The following is a 16582-nucleotide window of genomic DNA, read 5'->3' on the forward strand; positions in this document are numbered from 1 at the left end:
CACCAATAGTCAACCGAAAAAAAGTCCTCCCTTAATTTTCTTCCACTCCCCCTCTCTTTCCCTTCCATGAGTTCACGCGTTCCCTCTCTTTTTCTTCCTTCTCACTAATGCACTAATTTCTCTTTTTATTGTTCTTTGTTAATTTCATTAATTGAAATTTTTATTAATATTCTTTTTTACAATTCCTTATTAAAAAACAAGATTATTACATTTTATTAGATATATTTGAAAAGATCACAAAAAAAATCATTTACATAATACTGTGCTTAGGGCGAGTATGACTCTAGTATATTATTGTAAAGAGTGTTGCTAGTATCGGGAACATTCTTAAATAACGAATTTTAAAGATGAAAAATATAATAATAAATTTCTTGTCATTCCGTGAGATACTTATTATTTAACAAGTTATCTTATTATTTTGCATTAACTATTTCATAAAAAAAAAGTTATGATATCTTATTATTTTCTTTCAATTATCTTTTTTAAAAAAAAAATTGGATAAATATTCTTTGTTATTTAACATCAAACTTGTTATATTATGAGTATCTCATATACAGTAATCCGACAGCTTGCCATGCATCACATTGTTATTGGGCTCTTGAAAAAAGGGCTCCTTTTAACGAGCCTCGTAACAGAAGTTTATCCCTTTTGTAAATTAGTTTCAAGTGGTAATGGAACGGAGATTAACGGTGATGATGTAGGCATTTTGTTGCACGGTTTTTTTTCGTTTTGTTTATTTTTTTGGGCGAAATGTTTGATTTGATATTTTAATTTATGATATTATACATATTTTAAATTAATGAAAAAAAGGAAAGAACTTTTATCTGATATCTAAGTAATTTGAAACTAAAAATAAAAGGACAATATAATTTATATAAAAGGCAAAAATAGAATTCCTGCCATTATTTTTTATTTCTCTCAAATATTCCCATTACTTTCCTCGTTAAAATGACGCAACACAAAAAAGGAAGAAAAGGTCGGTTTTTTTGGCCTTTTTTTGTGCTTTAATGAAAATCTGTTCATCTCGTCTTTATTATTTCCAATTTTAAGTGACTTTAGTTCTTTTATTTGTAATACTAGTATCATCATTAATTTTTTTCAGTTATAAAGGAGTCTCGTGAGTATAATATAATGAAATATAAATCTTAATAGCTAAAAAAGGAGCACGGGTAGTCTTAGTAGGTTTCGAACCCAAAACCTCTTAGTTACCAGATGAGGGCGTGTATCACTGCACTGCACTCTATTTTATTATCATTATTAGATTAGTTGTTACTAATCTCACTTGACTTTGTTCTCATAGCAAAATCGAGAACGTTGAGGAGTAAAAAATATACATTTATATGGTAGCAAGTAATGTATTTTATTCTTGGACAAGTATTTTAATAATTAAAGAAAAATTAATCACATAGGACAATTTTAAATTGCTATCAGCGCCCATCATCAAGCTACTAGAGAATTTTCTTATAAAGACCGACACTCAAATGATAATACTACTTATTATCTATATTACAAAAGGGAGAAAGAGGATAGTTGGGGTAATTTTTGTTAATCAGAAAATGCTCATAAGAAATAGAATCAGAAAAATTAATAACTGCTAGATATTGAAGAAGTTATGGATATAGCAATTTTATTTCTTTGTTTGGGAATGGATTTTAACTCCATTATTACTTTACTCCATTCCATTTTTCTCAAATTCAACAATATAATGATTATTATTTTATCTTTTTCTCTATTTAATAATAAATCATCACAAATATTTTTTAACCAATATTATAATTAATTTTTTAATAATAAATTACCTAACTGAACTTCATTTTTTCATTAAGTCAACAATATAATCATCACTTTTTTATCTTTTTCTCATATTTAATAATAAATTCTCATATATACTTTTTCCTAATAATCATTATAATCCTATTTAAATATGCACAATAATATTTGAAATGGAGTCGAGTTTTAACTCCACTCCATTTCCAAACACATTTGTAACTCAGCTTACGAATATTAATTGAATGAAGATTAAGAATGATGATGTAGGCCTTTTGTTGCGCTGAGTTTTTCTTTCTATATTGTTTTGTTTGTTTAATAATTTAATTTATTATGTTATATATTTTATTCCACTTTTTTATATAAATGAAAAAAGAAAAAGAAAGAAGTTTCCTTCTCGAACCCTCCGATTTCCTTGTCAAAAGGACACAGATGCACAAGAAAGATGCTTATGCCGGTTTTTTTGCCTCCTACATATTTTTTTTCTTGATTGTGCTTTCATAAATATCTTTTTGGCTCATCTTTGTTTATTCACTGAGATAGTAGGCACCCTTAATGTATATTTATCAATTTTCTTAGTTGTGTACTCTGATTTTCGGAAACCCAACAGACTCCAACTAATTCAGTTCAAGTCAGATCGACCTTCTAAAAGATAAAATTCACCCAATTAAGGATTTTTTTTCATTGATAAGACTCAAATCGAAAACGTTATTTGAGGAGATAAGTGGCAAACCAACCCTTATTGATTTATATTTTTCAATTTTAAGCAACTTTCTTTTATTTATAATGTTTTTGGTAATGTAATTGTTGCTAATGTGTTGACTTTGTATTTTACTTCGTTAATATTTTTTCTTCTTTTGTCATATCCTATAGCAAATAAAGAATGTCGAGGAGTAAAACACATATTTTTATATAGCATATACCATCTTCTTTGAATTCCCTTTTGTATAAGTTTTTCTTACAATTTTTGAGTATTACAATAAAAAAATTCTTTGATAAATTAAGGAAATAAAAACAAAGAGTGTTTTACACCCGTGCAAAGCACAAGTAACATTCTAGTAATTTATATAAACGGTACTATCCTTTGAGTTTAAAGACCATCCGCTAGTGGTTGGGTGATTGGTGATCCGAGCCAGCGGTGGTTGAAGAGAATTTCAAGATCAGTAGCTTATGAACACTGGCTCGCCTCCCTTCTTAAATTTAACTTGTCTTGTGTGTTTACTTTTTTTTTATGAGTTGGACTTTCTTTACTTATTTTTGAAAATTTAGCTTATGAATATTAATTGAACGAAGATTAAGAATGACGATGTAGGGATTTTTTGGGGGCTCTTTTTTGTTGTTTGATTTAATATTTTAATTTATTATATTATATATTTTATTTCGTGTTTTTATAAATGAAAAGAAAAGAAGTTTTGCCTTATATCTAAGTAATTCAAATTTTAAAAAATAAATGGATTATATAATGTATCTATACTAATTCAAAGAGAAGGAAGATCTTCGTCTAACATTCAACTTCCTAAAATGCCCATCGCAAGTAATTTTTTTAAAAAATTGAAGCGATTAGGTTAGACAATAATTGGGGGCTAATTCGTCAATTCACCCTCCCTTAACTAAACTACCTCCCCACCTTTAAATTCCACGATCATCTCCAAAACCCTACCTTTTTCTCTTTCTCACTTCTCTCTCCTCCCCACCCCCACTTTGCTTGTTTCTGAACGAAGACGGAAAAATTCTTCTGTCCAAGAGGCCCGTCCTCCATAAATTAATTTAGTAATTTTCTTCCTAAATCAATTTTGTTAATATATTTTTTATTATTGATAAATTTTAGATATATCTAGAAGACCAATAAATTTAGTACTATTTTATGGTAAATCCTGTAATTAGAAAATCAACGAATCGTCAATAATTTAAAATATTTTTTTCTAAACAGTGCGTAACTCGGGCACAATGTCCAGTTTGTATTTTAAAAAAAAGAAATATAATTCCTTTCATTTTCTTTTTTTTTTCCCCTGAAATCCAACCATTATTTTCCTCGTAAAAAATGGCACAATGTCGAAAACAAATGAATATATATATATATATATATATATATATATATACACTAGACAAATGCACTCGCGCCACAAACGTGCAACCAAAATAAAAGAGAAAATGATCAAAAAAATTGAAAAATATTGACAATAATCATGTGTTAAAATATGGATTTTATTGCTCTCATATCAAGCACTTTAAAGCAAATGAAGAGATAATATAATTGTGAAATCCTATAATCTTAAAACCTCAATTATATATATATACATATATATATTGATGACAAGGGTGTGCAAGCTTTACCTGACTAATCCCACGGTCCATGTAAACACCCTACAAGTTCACTAGATAAGTCAGTTCTGCCACAGTGTCATGCAGGTTGCCCAATAAGGAGTATTCTCTTGTATGGTTTTCCGAGCAACTCGAACTTAGGAATTCTCCAAGGAAATCATACCCTTTAACTACCAGACCACCTCTATTAGGTTATAACTTTTTTAATACTTGTGAAAATAATTTTTAGAAACTACCATTGAAAGTGGTTCTTTTATTATTACTAGTGTGATGGCATGTAAGTGCAACGTACATTATTTTTGTTCATTATATTAACGTTTTTTGCTTTCATTCAATGTCAATACTATGCAAAGTTTAGTCTCTGTGAAACTTTTCATAAACAATAGGACAATGGATGGTATTGACTAATACAGTTAACTGTATATATATCCTATGCATACATACTATCAGTCGATATAATATCTCTATCTTTTCCATGCCACTAAATCTTAGATGCAATTTTCCTTTATTTCATTTAATTAACTTAGTTTGGGCAAAAAGATTAAATCCATTTAGTCATTATTATTAAATCCATTTAGCCATTTAGAATGTATGTGTCTTTTTCGGTTATAGGAAATGCCCATGAGCTTAATAAAGGAAGAAGGAAAAGTAGAGAGGCCCAAGAAATCTTAGTGGCAAAAATGAATACAAATTATTTTCATTTTAGATAAAAACGTGCGCTATTGCACTATGTGATAACCAACAAATCAAAAAGAACATACTTAGATACGAATAGCATAGTGAAATTAGATTATATTCAGTCGTTTGGGATATGAACGGATAATGAGGGTAGGATAGAGTGATTTAACATCCAATGCATATTAATAACCTTTCATAAGTTTTGGTCGGGCATATATATATATATCGAATGTGAAAATTTGAAAATTATTTGAACTCCACGAAATTTAATGCATGAAATGTGATTAAGAATAAAAACCAGATTAACATTAACTTAAAAAATTATAGAATTCATGATTATTATTCTTTCATTACCTAAATTTAAGAATTTTACATTTTTGGATTATAAAATTATTTTTTAATAAATCCAATTGATGATTGAGATCGTGTATATGAAACATTTTACATGAATTATTTGGTGGAGCTCTTATAATATTATGTTACGTGGATTTGAAATTTAACCTATTAAAATTTATATAGCATAAAAATAATTTTTCTATATACTAATACAAATTATAATATGATAGCAATTCGTATCTTCATATTTAACTTCTCATAATAAAATTTTCTTTATAAAATCCGAATAGATTCAATAACCTATTTAGATATATTGTGCTTCAATGGAGCATTTAATTTTGCTGCGGGACTCTCTTTGAGGACCCACAAACAAACCTTGATCAAAATCAATTAGAACATGCAAACTTCATCAAGATGGTTTGGGCCCCATCAGACCAATGACATTGACCAAGATTGGTTCGACCACCAATCTCTAGGTGGCGCAATGTAGATCGAGCCATCGTAAGGCCCAACAACCTCTATCATTATTGGCCCCGATTTTGTTGAGGCTAAATGACCTCAATTCAAATCAATTAGGGCCTATCAAGGTACGTCACCTCGTTTGAGTTTTCTCAAGCCTCCACGCATTTATAGAGAATTTTGGAATTCCATGAATAGTAAAAGATACCGATATTATAAAGAAAAAATATAGTATTGATTTTTTTTTTTACACCTTGGTATCCATAAGTCCATTAGACTTTCGACTAATCCAATTGATTCAAATCAGCCTACTAAGGGGTAAAACTCTCAAAGCGTGAATTTTCTTCATTCATATGACTTAAAACACGAAAAATGTACTTAACCTAAGTGCTAACGTACAAACAGATTACAATCCAAGAATAGCAAAATTATAGTCCAACTGAATATCTTCTATTTTTGCCACAATAGTCCAACCAAATATCACTAAGCGAAAGCTGACCCATATTCTATAATTATTCTTTAAAATTCAGTCTCATTATACAACTTAACCAACCCATAAACATGACAGAGATCGAGAGCACCATCATATATATGCTTCGACAGATCAATACTATATACCCTGTATATTTCCCCTTACACTAAATTTTGATATACTGTCTCCATTTCTATAAAACAAAACAAAATGAAAAAAATGAATGACAAGTGCCCTCCCATAAGTACCCTTTGGATAGATAGGAGCAAACTGAAAGGCAAAAATAGGAGGTTAAAGGATTCCAAAATAACAAACCGATAGTAGATATTTCAAAAATATAATGATAAAACAAAATAAGAATATGCAAATTTCAAACTAAAGAAAAAAGCTAGCAATTGACTTCAACCGACAAAAAAAAAAAAAAAAAAAGCTAGCAATTGACAGCATGCTAGAAGCATTTACAACCAAGGTAGCCGACAGAGAGGATCCAGCATAACCTTGCAAAATCAAACTGATGGCCCCCATGCTAACGGGCACTTACAAACAAATAAAACCATAAAGTATTGGAGCTGGACTGAAATAAAAAAACTAAGGCATTTACTTTACAAACAATAAGTCTACTTCTCAGCTAGTCCTTTTATCTACCACATTATTTAAAACAAAAATAAACAAGATACATGCAACAACGAATTGAAAATTAAAGTAATAAAACATATTAGTTTTCACCTTAAATTGCCTTGATATTCAACAAAGAAACCAGCGCATCAAAGCCCACGTGCTGACATAATACGAAACTGAACTGCAAAATAGACAAATCATGAACACATTCACTTGTCCATGAGTTTAAGTGAAAATGGCCTGAAAATTTTAGAAAAGAACTTAAGATTCGTAAACAAAGAATCACGAACACAGAATTGGACCGCTGAGATAGAGATAGATAGACAATGTTGTTGTCCATAAAACATAGATATATAGATGGAAAAGCTGCCACAGCTCACATACTCAAATAAGAAGACTTTTTTCACTAAATAATTTGAGCAAAGTATGAAGATTTTCTTATTCTATAGTTACGGAAACAAAAAATGGCATGTAAGACATGACAGCTAAACTGGTCAGGCATCAATTCTTGGGAAAATACTTGGCAGGGGCACTTTGTTGATAAGTTGGAAGGCATGGCAAATGCATGGCAACAAACAAATCTCATAGATCACATAATATACGCGCAGGTCTAAAAAAGAGAAAAAAAGCAACAGAGAGCATTAAAAAGGATGAGTTTGGGTACAAATTTTAGCGATTTCAACCAGAACACCAATCTAGCACCTTAATGAACGAGAGCACAAGCGCAATGATAAAATAAAATTCTTGATAAAAGACCAAATAAAATTCACACAATTATGCAGAGCTTGAAATGCACTGATCCTTGAATTTTGTAAAAGGAAGAATAACTAAACCTGTGCATTCCAACCGAAGAGAATTACCAAACCGCAAAATTGCATAAATTACACAAATTCAGCAGTGACTAAGGATGGTAAAGAGGAAAAGTGTCGAACACCAAGTCCGACTGCCAACGAGTGATCGCAGTACCAACTGAGTCAAAATTAACTCTAAACCTCCTTCAGGATCAGGAAATTTTTGAGAATATATTAGTGACTTCACTCTATACAAAAACTCGTGATGAGTTAACCCTATTCAAGAAAAGAAAAGTTTAAGAAATAGGTATAAACAAAACCATGAAAATCTCCATTAATGTTTACAACAGATTGAAAATTTCACTCCCATTCAGTCAAAATCCATTAACAAACTCACATTATCAAAACACGAGTTGTAGAACGGATGCAGTTCCTTGTAACAAGTAAAAAACAGAACCAATAAGAAAAGGCTTGAACCAAGATGAAGTGGCGGTCCTGGTACCTCATGATTGAGAGTAGAAGGGGAAAGACTCCTTGGCAGCAGTAATTTTTTTCCATTTCTGTTAAAGTGTATGTCCAACATGGAAAATGCAATTATGATCAGCATGATAAGCATATCTCCTAAAAAACATAGAAACATAAGAAGGCCGAGATTAAAGAAGCTCTTATTACCAACTAACATGAATCAATTGAGTACTTTAGTAAGTGCTTTACATAACAAGTTTACTTACTATTGTTGTATGAGAACTGGAAAAAAAGGCGTTTCAAAATCCAATCAAAGAAAGGCGGTACAGTAAAGATTATGCCATGCCTAAGTCCTTAGGAATTGCGACTATTAGCAGGACATTTCCTCAGCTAGCATCTGAGCATGTTAAATAAAATATAGTAAGAGTAGTAATGCTCTGTTGCAACTGAGAGGTCCATTACTTTTCTGAGGTTTTCAAATGGCTCTCAATCATTTTATCGTTGTTCAGGCCATTCGGTTCCACAAGAGTAGTTTTCTTAGGTAACGAAAGATGGTAAATGTCATTGCATATTAGTTGCTTCGTTCCACCTTGAATGACAGGGTGGACCTTTGTTTTTCGGACTTGGAAGCAGGCCCCCCCTTTTTTTTTCTTTTCCTCTGGTACTGTATACCCACGGAATCAACACTCGTGTATCCATGGCATTCAAAACAGTTGGAGACGGAAACAAGGAAAAGAACTTGCGGATATATTAGGATGAAGTAATCCAGCACCGTGCTGGCGCAGAGATCAAACATTTGATCAACCCAATTAGGTATCCGGAACTCGAAAAAGAGAAAAAGAAAAGAATGAATCAATAGATTGAATAAAACATACTTTTCCCTTAAAAAATACACTAGGGAAAGTATGTGAATGTAGGTTCAACATTGAATGAGTAGATTTTTGGGCCGTTGCTATCATCCATACTATAGGGAGTTGTATGGCTCAAGCAGTACTTTCCAGATGACCCATTAATGGCTAACTGCAATAGCTACCCCGCTTTATCCAAGAGGTAATAACAAATAGTCAATCTATGTAATTATTTGTTTATCATTTTGGATATTTATTCAAAGTGCCATTGATTAAAAGTGAAAGAGAAGGAAAATGCATTCCTCGACTGAAGCAATAGATGGAAAGGAGGGGATACCTTATTCGACAGACAGCAAAGAAACCGTTATGGGTGTTCTGCAGAGCGCTTCATAGGCATTAAGATTAGGGCTCAAGTGCAAAAGAAAGAAACCAAAGAAGGGCCGACTGGGAGAAGGGAACGGAAAGGGAGCCTTACGTTTAAACGATCTGGTGGAGGCATGTGAAATTATGGAGTGGCATGAGCAGACAATAGGAAGCAGGAGCTTTCGGGGGAGGTGATCGATGGACAAGGAAGGATGTAACTCCCAAGGGCCAAGAGCGAAAGCTTCGTACTGTGGAGGCTGGTAGGAAGGCAATCGGTGGTTGAGATGCCAAGATGGATTGAGGAGGAGCGGAGCAGTGGGCGGGAACAAGAGATGATGATGATTATTATTATTTTGCCTTAGTAATGCAAATGCAATATGAGTGTTAGTTTTTGTAAATTGGCAATTTCCTCCCCCCCCCCCCGGGAGTAAGGCGGATTTTTCTAGCCGTATGAGGGGTTGGTTTTCTAAAGTTAATGGGAACTTCTTAATGGTTAGAGTTAGTTTGGGAGTGCGGTGGGAGGTTTTATAATCATTTTTTTAAATAATTAAGAGTAGATTTGGTGTTTGGTCAAAATTTTTGAAACCATGGTTTGGATTGAAATTCCGATTGCAAACTTGATTTCTTCAAGCAGGTTAATAGGTGTTTATAAAATATATTTTTACTTATTCGGTTTCAAGTATTAATAATTATATTTTTTACTTTCAACAATTTTAAATCAATTTCCTCCAAACACTTTAATTCATTCTGAAATTAGCATTTATTTTTTAACAATTTTGTTTCAGTATTTCTCCATCAACAACAGCACTTCCAAACCAACCCTTAGTAGTGGACTGTTTTTCTATGGCCAGTGGTTCTTTTTTATTTTTTTTTCCCTTTCTTTATATAGTTTATTATGCAAACCTTGGATAAATTTCTCACGTAATTAACTTCTTGAAAATATTTAGAGGATATTCTTGTAAATTAACACATAGGGAAGCCTTTGCTTTATTATAGTGTATACTTATATTTCTTTTTCTTTTTGTGCTTTCATAAAAATATTTTCCTCTTATCTTTATTAATTTCTTGAAATAGTAGGTACTCTTAACATATATTTTCCAATTTAAAAGACTTTCTTGTATTTCTAGTATTATTTTTATCATTGATTTTTTTTCTTTTGTTATCCTTGATGCTAACTTTGTGTTTAATATGTAAATATTTGGATTTTCATTTGTCGTATCCTATAGCAAATAAAGACAACGTCCAGGAGCGAAAAAACCCACTTTTATGATAGCACGTAATATACTTTTAGAATTCCTTATAGGGTATATTATTTTATAATTATTTAATATTGTAATAAAAAATTCACTGATAAATAAATTAGGAAAATAATATGAACAGTATTTTGCACCAGTGCAGAGCACTGGTGGTAACATTCTAGTACAACCTAACTCGGTTTGCTTACACCCCTAACTACAGCCTAATCCTCTGTACTTTGTGGTTTTATTCATTCCAACACTTCGTTTTCTTCACTGAGCTCTTTTTCTAAATGAACAAATTTATTTTGTAAAACATTAAAACAAGTCCATGTCTTTATTATCTTGCCACATGTCCAAATTTTCAATTTTTCTTATTCATTAAGTAGCAAAAAGTCACTTGCAAATCTCGCCTCTCTGGTTTTTTTTCCCTTATTCCTCTACTGCACTGAAAGAAATAAATGTCAAGTGTTTGCTAAGAAAGAGACAAAACAATAGGTTGGAGTTACCGAATCCTTGTGGTATAATATACAATCCTGGTAGGGATGGATCCACTATGTAATCAAGTAGGGATTCGATCTCAAATTTTGAAACGATTTAATACGAGAGAGAATTTTGATTTAGTAAAAATTACAAGATATTCGAATCCGCTAACCCCTGCTTTATAATATTCTCCATCAATACAATACTTGGGATGTCATTGAATTTCTTTCAATTTCCTTTTTTTCTAAACTCAAAATGTTTATTTGAATTATTTTTCACATAAAAATTACAGTCGAAAAGAAGATTGAATTTCAATCCACCTATATCTTTTACTATTTCTATCGTGCATTTTCTAAGTCAATTTTATCCAAAAGTCAACTAATTAAATAATAAAATACATATATATTCTTCTTTCTTCTTATTCTAATAATTCCATTTCAAGAATTCCATTGATTGCTTTTCCTTTTTCAGTAATTTTTTTTCATTGATGTGATCAAGATTTTTTTTTTTGTGGATAATGGAGATCAAGATTTAGCCTTAAAGGTATAGCTATGAAGGCATGCATGCAGAAATTAGTAGTTAAAAAATGTGCAAGAGGCAGGAAAATGTAATTTCTTTACTAATTTTTATACCAATGGGCCCTTACTAAGACCCTCCCAAAATTTCTTGACTTTTTACTTTCTAAATATCCAAATATTTTTGACAAATAATTATTTTTAATTATTTTTAATAGCGTGACATTACCTTAATATAATTTATGATAACTTACAAATTATTATATAATTGCCTTGCAAGTAGCAATAGTATGATCAGCTTCATCACGCTTTCTTTCTTAAAAAGAACCTTGCTTACTTCAAGAATGGAAACGTAATTATATTTAGGAAAATATATTTCCCCTCTTCTCGCCGCGAAGCGAGAGCTGCCTCCTAGTTGATAACAAAAAAATTCAAAGGGAAACTGTGCATCTTGAAAATTTTAAATGCCAAATTTTGAAATATATATATATACACACACACTATTGAATAGACTAATTAGAGGCCTTATAGTCGTAGAATCTGGCTTTAGGCCACAAAATGTTTTCAGGCCGCCTTGATAGCCTCTATATAATATTATATATATATATATATTATTAATTAAAAGAAATACCTAAATTAAGCATTTTATATATATTTGAAAACAAATATATAAATTACGCATTAATATATATTTATAATGAGCAGTCATCCGAGCCTTTTATATGAATCTCTTTTGGTTGTATTAGTGTTTAATTTTCCTCGTGCAGGTTTCACATGGTAAACATTCCCTATATATCTATATGTATATATAATATTAAACTATTTACCTATATTTTAGGGCCTATAATTTTGGGGTGCCTCAAGCAAAGATCTTATTGGCCATATGCTTGGACCGCAACTAATCAGCTTCCAAGCTGGTGAGACTAAAGAATTAATCTCTTTCAATTTTGAATTTTTTCCATTAACAAAATCCGAACTTGAGACGTTATAAATAAAAAGAGGTGTTAAACCACCCGAATCAATTCAATATTGCTTTCTTTAACCCTCGTATCCGCCCATGTATTTATATGTGTTTCTGGGAACAAGGTTGTCTGACGGTTGCATAGCGAACATCGGTTCAATTTTCTCTTGCATTTGTCAAACAAAAGAAACCCGGTCATTGTTTTACTTGCTCTTTCAACTTCTGTTTTAGCTTAGCTGTACTTTTCCTTTTTGCTCGGAAAATTCGAACTTGTATACATATATATATATATATACACAAAAACAAAAAAGGAAATATATCTCTACCGAAAAAAGAAAAAAAAAAGAGAGAAATATAGTTAGTCATGGTCACTGCCTGGGTTCAGGTCTACAAATATATATTTGTACACAAAAAGTGACGGGATAATTAGCCAAATCTTTTAGATAAAAATACAAAGAAAAAAGAAAAAGAAAAAAAGAAAAAATACAGATCCTAATTAGAAGATCAAATTGAAGCCCTCTCTGAGATATATAATATCCCAATCCAATCCCAATATTGTGAGGAAAATTAAGAGAGAGAGAGAGAGAGAGAGAGAGAGAGAGAGAGAGAGAGAGAGAGAGAAGAAGAAGAAGAAGAAGAAAACAACAAAAAAAAAGAAGAAAAAAATGAAAAATATTCCTGCAAACTAAATGCAACACTACTGACTGACTGAGGCATCCATTAATTAACTCTGCATTTTTTTTCATCCTCTTGCGCTTCTGAAACTTTGTCGCCCTCCTTCTGCTAACTCTTCCTGTGATAAATCAGAGATAAGGAAAGTTTGACTCCTTTTGTTTCCAGTCTTCATTCATACTTGCATACATATATGTATAGGTAGTATCTATATGATCCAATAATATGAAAAATGAGCCTTGCTAGGTGTAACTGTCCTCTACAAACACAAGGTGAATTTAGTTTCCATCCATCCGAATTTTCGAATATCTCTTCTAATGCTTACAAATAGCTATCCTTTGCGGCATTGTTGACATATTCGGCTCGTGCAGCTGGCTCAAATACGCGACATCTCATCTTGTATGGAGCAATACTTAGCTTATTGGAGATTCTAGATATCTTCGGGAAAATCTTCCCTTGCCACATTTGTTTGTTAATTATCGTGTTCCATGATATTCTCCATGATTTTTTTTGGTACACCACTGGTAGGTCTATGTATCAAATCATCTTAAATTTGTAAAAGAATGTGATAAGAGAAAGAACATTTTCCTTTTCTTCTCATTAATCTATGTGATCTGGTGTATACATATATACATGATCAGTGATTCAGTGGTGTACATGAAAGAAAAGTAGAAGAAATCATGGAGAAAATCATGAAACAGATCAACAAACAAATGTGGCAAGGGAAGATTTGTCCGAACATTTCTAGAATCTCTAATAATACTTGCTCTTCTCCAAAATGACCTAGACACATGTTTGATGCATAAGAAAACGGTTCTGCTGTCTATCAAGCCTGGGAAAGCCTGAACAAAAAATGGCAACATATACCATTGAGGCTTATTGATTATTGTTTCCACATAGGTTCGAAACTTAGATCTACGCCGGACATATATAACTGATGTATAAGGACATTCTTAGATCAGGGGAAAAAAAAAACTTTGTTGCGTGTGTTCTCTTGGTCTAATATGTATACAACCATCACGATTCCCACATCGACTTAATTCAAATAAAGTTCACAAAAAAAGAAGAAGTAAAACCCATAAGAAGAAAACATAATCATATACTTATTAGTTAACTATCCATAAGATTCTGGTTCTCGTCGACTGGTCTAAAAGTTCAAGCTTGTATTCATATCGATTTTTACGTAACATTAATTAACCATGAAAAAAGGAGCATACTATGCTACAGCGCCATACCTGTTGTTTCCTGGGGGTGTCCTGAGAAGCCACCTCTTCCTCCACTGTCTCCAGGCTTTTCCCGCCGCGATGTCGGCGTCCCTTCTTCAGTCCAAGCCGCTCCATCCACCGCCCGCTGTTGCCAGAGCTCCTCCTCGGCGGCTCATCGTCACCATCTTCAACGAGCAGCAGCTCCTCCCTCAGGGTAGTCATCTTCCTCATCTGATCGCTGCAGCCCGACTCATCGACGGGCAGGAGCTTGCCCTGGAAGATGATCTCATCTGCGGGGGTGAGGCTCGAGCTGCAGCCCATGACTGAAAACTCGAAGTCGGAGGAAACGGGGGCTTCCTTGTAGGCGGTTCCAAGCTCGTACCTGTGTTGGTTGGTGTCCATGAAATCGCTCGAGAAGGAGATTCTCGGACCCATCATTTGGTCGTGGTGGTGGGCATTGTTGTTGTTGTTATTGTTGTTGAACATATTTTGAAGCATGTAATGTATGATGATGCACCCCAGGGACATACAAATATTCCCTTCTTTTCTCTAGACAGTGTACTATATATGGAGGAAACCTTGATGAAGCATGTTGGAGTATATATAGGGAGGTGGAGATTCATTAATTAATTAGTTGATTCTACCCTAAATTGGGTCATCATAGAGACATACTAAGCAGATGTACAGTGGCGTAGGCTTTCGTTTGGTAGTTAAAATGTTTCAAATTCGATACTTAGCGAGATTACCAATACCCATTTTAGCTATTAAAATTTTTATTTCAGTGTACTAGGCTCATGGTCTTCTTTGTAATTGAAAAAAAATAGAGGATACCCAGCAAGCACAGCAGGACCTACCATAATAAACGTTTATGATTAACATATCAATCCTTGGGACCTACAGTAATCAATGGGTATATATTAAGTCTATCAGTGTGGAAGCAGTTCATTACCAAGAGAATTTTTTATTTTTTGATGGACTTTAGTAGGCAGATAATGTCGCTCTCGATTTTGTCCTCTTGTGGTCCTCTCCAATCATGTGAACATCCTTGTTTTATAGATTTTGATATGGATTTAATTAACGTTTTGAGAGCATAATTTGGTCTAATATGTTGGCTTTGGATGACTCAAAAACTTTAGACTTTGGAGGGAACAGAGCATGAAAACATTGTCAGGCCATCTCTTGGATTTTTGCAATTAAAAGATGTGGCAGTGTTTTAAGGTTGAGTTGACTGAGCTTTGACTCAATTCTCTTCCTCACTTTCCTCTTCCACCATACTATATTGCCTCCTTAATTGATGGCCCTCTTCTTTTTACCTAGAAAGCACTGTCACTGATAGAGTAATTATTTGGCAAGTTTAATCATTCACACTCCCAATTATATATTTTTAAAAAAAAGTATCTGATCATTTTGATTCATATAAAATTCATGTTTTTTAGTACGATATTTAGTTTGTAAAACAATATTGGCGGTGCTGTTACATGATGGCACCTAATACGAGGAGGAGGAGGAGGAGGAGTTTGCGTGTAAGAGGCGAGTCTCGAGGCGATTCCATGGCGAGATACTCAAGTTCTTGTGATTAGTTAAACGTAAAGCTCGAATGTGAATGGTCGATAACTAGGAAAATGGCATTGAACTTCACGTGGTTTATCCTTATCTAAGTGGAAGATTCACATAAGGCAGTGATTCCCGGGACTGGCTGCTTATTCCCAAGCAAGGAAAATAGAAAGAAAACAGAAGGGTCATCTCCAACTCCATGCTCGAACAGAAACATATATATCCCTAGCTCCAAAAAAAAAAAAAAAAAAAACGAAACAAAATTCATCGGAAGGGGACACTGTCTCCTTCTTGGTCTCCCTCTCTGTCAGCAACAAAATCCTTTAAATCCAACTTTGACAGTTAATATATTCATTTTTTTAAGTCATAACAATCAACAATGTCCCAAACTTACATTATCATATAATATAATTATTTCTGTTTTTAACAGCAAGTGTCATGATAATTTCGCTAGATTAATCTCCATGACTCATGTAAATGTTGTTCTAAATCCTAAAATGGATAATCACGTAAATAATCAAATAAAGAGCATTTTCTTATATTATTTTACACGGGACTCGAAGTCAAATTTCTTTCTTTTTTTTTTCTTTTTTTTTTTTTTTTTTTTTTGTGGAGGAGTTGTTGTATCCGACCATCGTACCAATGGCTTTCAATCATTCATTTTCATCTTATAAGTGCAAATGCAGCGGGAAGGAGAGGGGAGGTGGGGGGTAGGGGCTCATTTTACAATGTGGGATCAAGAGGACGGGGACTTTTTATTTTTGTGAGGTTGGGGGGGAATGCTTTGAATGTGGCTGCAGCTCAGTCTCCAATGCAGCGTGACTCAATCTTTTTTAGG

At 32.8% G+C, this 16582-nt stretch overlaps 1 protein-coding gene and 1 long non-coding RNA gene across 2 annotated transcripts; both read right to left on the reverse strand.

Moving 5' to 3' along the window:
- Positions 1–5993: 5993 nt before the first annotated feature.
- On the reverse strand, positions 5994–9523 carry LOC116203295. The gene is made up of 5 exons (XR_004156242.1): positions 9232–9523; positions 9094–9141; positions 7946–8003; positions 6761–6833; positions 5994–6304 (listed from the first exon to the last, which is right to left on the reverse strand). It is a non-coding gene; the product is annotated as an uncharacterized LOC116203295 (long non-coding RNA).
- Positions 9524–12660: 3137 nt separating this feature from the next.
- On the reverse strand, positions 12661–14751 carry LOC116205432. Its single transcript, XM_031538044.1, has 2 exons — positions 14221–14751; positions 12661–13106 (listed from the first exon to the last, which is right to left on the reverse strand). Exons 1-2 carry the CDS (start codon positions 14716–14718, stop codon positions 13056–13058), a joined length of 549 nt encoding a protein of 182 aa, XP_031393904.1. The 5' UTR covers positions 14719–14751; the 3' UTR covers positions 12661–13055.
- Positions 14752–16582: the final 1831 nt, after the last annotated feature.

Source organism: Punica granatum, chromosome 4, assembly GCF_007655135.1.
Source record: "Punica granatum isolate Tunisia-2019 chromosome 4, ASM765513v2, whole genome shotgun sequence".
Lineage (NCBI taxonomy): Eukaryota > Viridiplantae > Streptophyta > Magnoliopsida > Myrtales > Lythraceae > Punica > Punica granatum.